The sequence below is a fragment of the Galeopterus variegatus genome, unplaced genomic scaffold, assembly GCF_000696425.1.
Source record: "Galeopterus variegatus unplaced genomic scaffold, G_variegatus-3.0.2 Scaffold5943, whole genome shotgun sequence".
Taxonomy (NCBI): domain Eukaryota; kingdom Metazoa; phylum Chordata; class Mammalia; order Dermoptera; family Cynocephalidae; genus Galeopterus; species Galeopterus variegatus.
Genome location: NW_007732054.1, coordinates 62624 through 65176, shown reverse-complemented (window position 1 = coordinate 65176; position 2553 = coordinate 62624). Strand labels below are relative to the sequence as shown.

Here is a 2553-nt window from a genome sequence, read left to right as displayed (position 1 = left end):
TGTTTCCGGAAACCAAGAGCGGCTGCTTCCGTCGTTCGCCTCGGAGCCCGCCCCAAAAGCTCCTGGGAAAGCCGGGATCGGAGCCCGACTGCGCATTCGCGGCCGCCTCGGGTCGGCTGGAGGCTTTTGCGCTTGTGGTCCGGTTGCGCATGCGCCCCTCATGGAACGCGGAATTGGCCTGCAGAGGACGTGGTCCCAGAGCTATGAGGACGGTATATGTGTGTGTGTGTAGGTGGGTCTTCTAAGCCTGCATCCCCGGGGCTGGAAGCCCCTCCCCGGCCTCTCTCCCTTGCACTCCCCCAGCCGCGGGGTGCTCACTGCCTCCAGGTCTTCCGTGGACAGCTCCGTCCCCTCCATAGGCGCCCTCCGAGTGGACTCCCTGGGGATGTGGCTCCATTGGGTGTTGGGCGATGCGGCATGTTTTCCTCCTCGAGACCCCCAGCTCCACAGTTCAGCTGCCAACCCCCCATAACCAGTATTATCAGCGAGTGCTGCCTTCCCACGTCTCCCGAGTGGGTTTTTTAAGTCCTGCGCCGCGTGATGTGCTAAGGAGCTCCAGAGGAGCATCAGTGTGTCTGAACTCCCTGAAATTGAGTGCAAAATTTGGCACTTGTGTGTGTGCGTGTTTTTTGTTTTTGTTTGTTTGGTTGGTTGGTTTTTTTTTTTTTTTTTTTTTTTTCCTTAAGGGGCTCTAACTTAAATTTCTTAAATTGCTGGCACTTAAAAGCCCTGTTCACACAATCCTTCCCGACAACCACCTACCTAGCAGTTGCTCAGTCTGTGACTTCCTGTGTGGCACATCTCAGCATGGTTTAAGGGTGTGTTGTATGCACCCCTTTAAAGGTCTGTCCTCTCCCCCACTCGACTGGGAGTCCTCAAAGGCAGGAGCCATTCTCTCCTATTAACTCTTGAATTTCTAGGTCCCAGCATATATGTTAGAGATATATAAAAGAATATAAAATGTGTGCTGGCTGGGGGGCAGCCAGGACAGCCAGAGCTTCTGGGGATGTGGAGACAGCTAAGCATGCTGCCCACCCCTCTGCCACCTCCTACTCCCAACCCACAGCCTTCCCCCCCGTCCCACCAGAAATCCTACACTGTATTTTCCATAAAGCCTTTAATTTTCAACTTGAGAACTACACTCCTGGTCCAGACTGGGGGTGGAGAGACTGTCAGCCTGGCTGCCTTCGTGTTCTGTCCTTGGGGGGCTCTGAGAAGAGTGCTCCATTCTTGCTCCCACTGACCTGTGGCTCCTTAAAGACACAGAGAGGCCACTGGGTTCCACAGCTCCCTACCCCATACCCAAGTAAATCACCAACCATGTGGATTCAAATCTATCTCCTATACTGGTTTGCTTGTGACCCTGGACAAGTGACTTCTCCTCCTCGAGTCTCAATTTTTTTGTTGTGAAGTGGGCCTCATAATCCCTGCTCTGTACCAGGTTATTCTAAGGCATAAAGGGCAGACTACATAGGGTGACCAGCTGGCACCAGCCCCTAATGGGGGCTTGTTATGTGGCCACTCAGGTGGCCACTTAAGTGGCCACAGAACCCCAGGAAGGTTCTGCTGCATATTTGCTCCTGTGTCCTTAAGCAAGGCCCTGCCGCTCTGGTCCTTAGCGTCTTCATCGTGAAGTGGGAACACTAACCCTGGCCCCACCTTCCTTGAGTGACATGAAGGACAGGGCCTGGGGGAGACTGCAGGGCCTGGAGTGCTGGTGTTGGTGCCCCTTCCTGCAGCAGCTGGACAGAGCCAGTTCCTGGCCAGCAAGATGGCCTCACCTGGGTTTCCTGGATGTGCCTTCTGTGTCCTTCTTTCCTGCCTTGGCCAGCAGCTGCTCCTCATCCAGTCCTAGTGCAGACAGCACCTGGGAGAAGCGCCGGGTCACAGTGAGCCTGGCGTTGGCCTGAGGAGAGAGAAGAGGGGTTCCTGCTCTGCACCAGGGCTACTGAGGGCATGGTGGGCCTCTGATTACTGAGGGGCATCCCAGGGCTTCCGGGGGGGCTCCCATCTGAGAGGACCCACTCCCTACCCACTCAACCAGCTCTGTTCTTGGGGCAGCCCTCACCTGCATGGCCTGCTGGAACAGGAAGGGCCGGGCCTGCACCCTGTGCTGGATGCCCTGCAACTCCGCCTGGTACTCAGCAAAGCGCTGACGCTCCTGGCGCCTGCAGGGAAGATAGGCCTCTAGGCAGCCAATCATGGACACCAGCCATCCCCACTCGAGCCAACTCATCCTCACCAAGGACTTCATGTTTACGTCCTCCCCACCCGTACCTCTACAAAGCCATTTCATTCCCTTCCTGGCCCTGGATTCCTTGCGAGTGCAGCCAAGACAGGAATGATTTGCCCCATTTTACTGATGGCTCAGGAGAGTCAAGGGATGTGCCCATTGTTGTGCAGTTGGGAAGTGAGGGACTGAGCCCAAGTCTCCTGTCTGCATAGCCAGAGCTTGCCCATCCTCCTTGCCACCCCAAAGGGAGAGGGCCAGTGCTAGCTGCTGAGTTCTTGGACACCTGCTTGCACTGTCGCCCCCTCCCTGCAGTTCACACC

General features: G+C 56.1%; 1 protein-coding gene across 1 annotated transcript in view; it reads right to left on the bottom strand.

Moving 5' to 3' along the window:
- Positions 1-1111: 1111 nt before the first annotated feature.
- The window catches only part of TSGA10IP (testis specific, 10 interacting protein), a 12799-nt gene continuing 11357 nt past the window's right edge, over positions 1112-2553 (bottom strand). The window contains exons 6-8 of the mRNA XM_008590242.1: positions 2069-2168; positions 1782-1906; positions 1112-1253 (exon numbers count right to left, since the gene is read on the bottom strand). Of these exons, the coding sequence (XP_008588464.1) occupies positions 1118-1253; positions 1782-1906; positions 2069-2168 (361 nt within the window). The 3' untranslated portion in view covers positions 1112-1117. The remainder of the gene's footprint in view (positions 1254-1781; positions 1907-2068; positions 2169-2553) is intronic.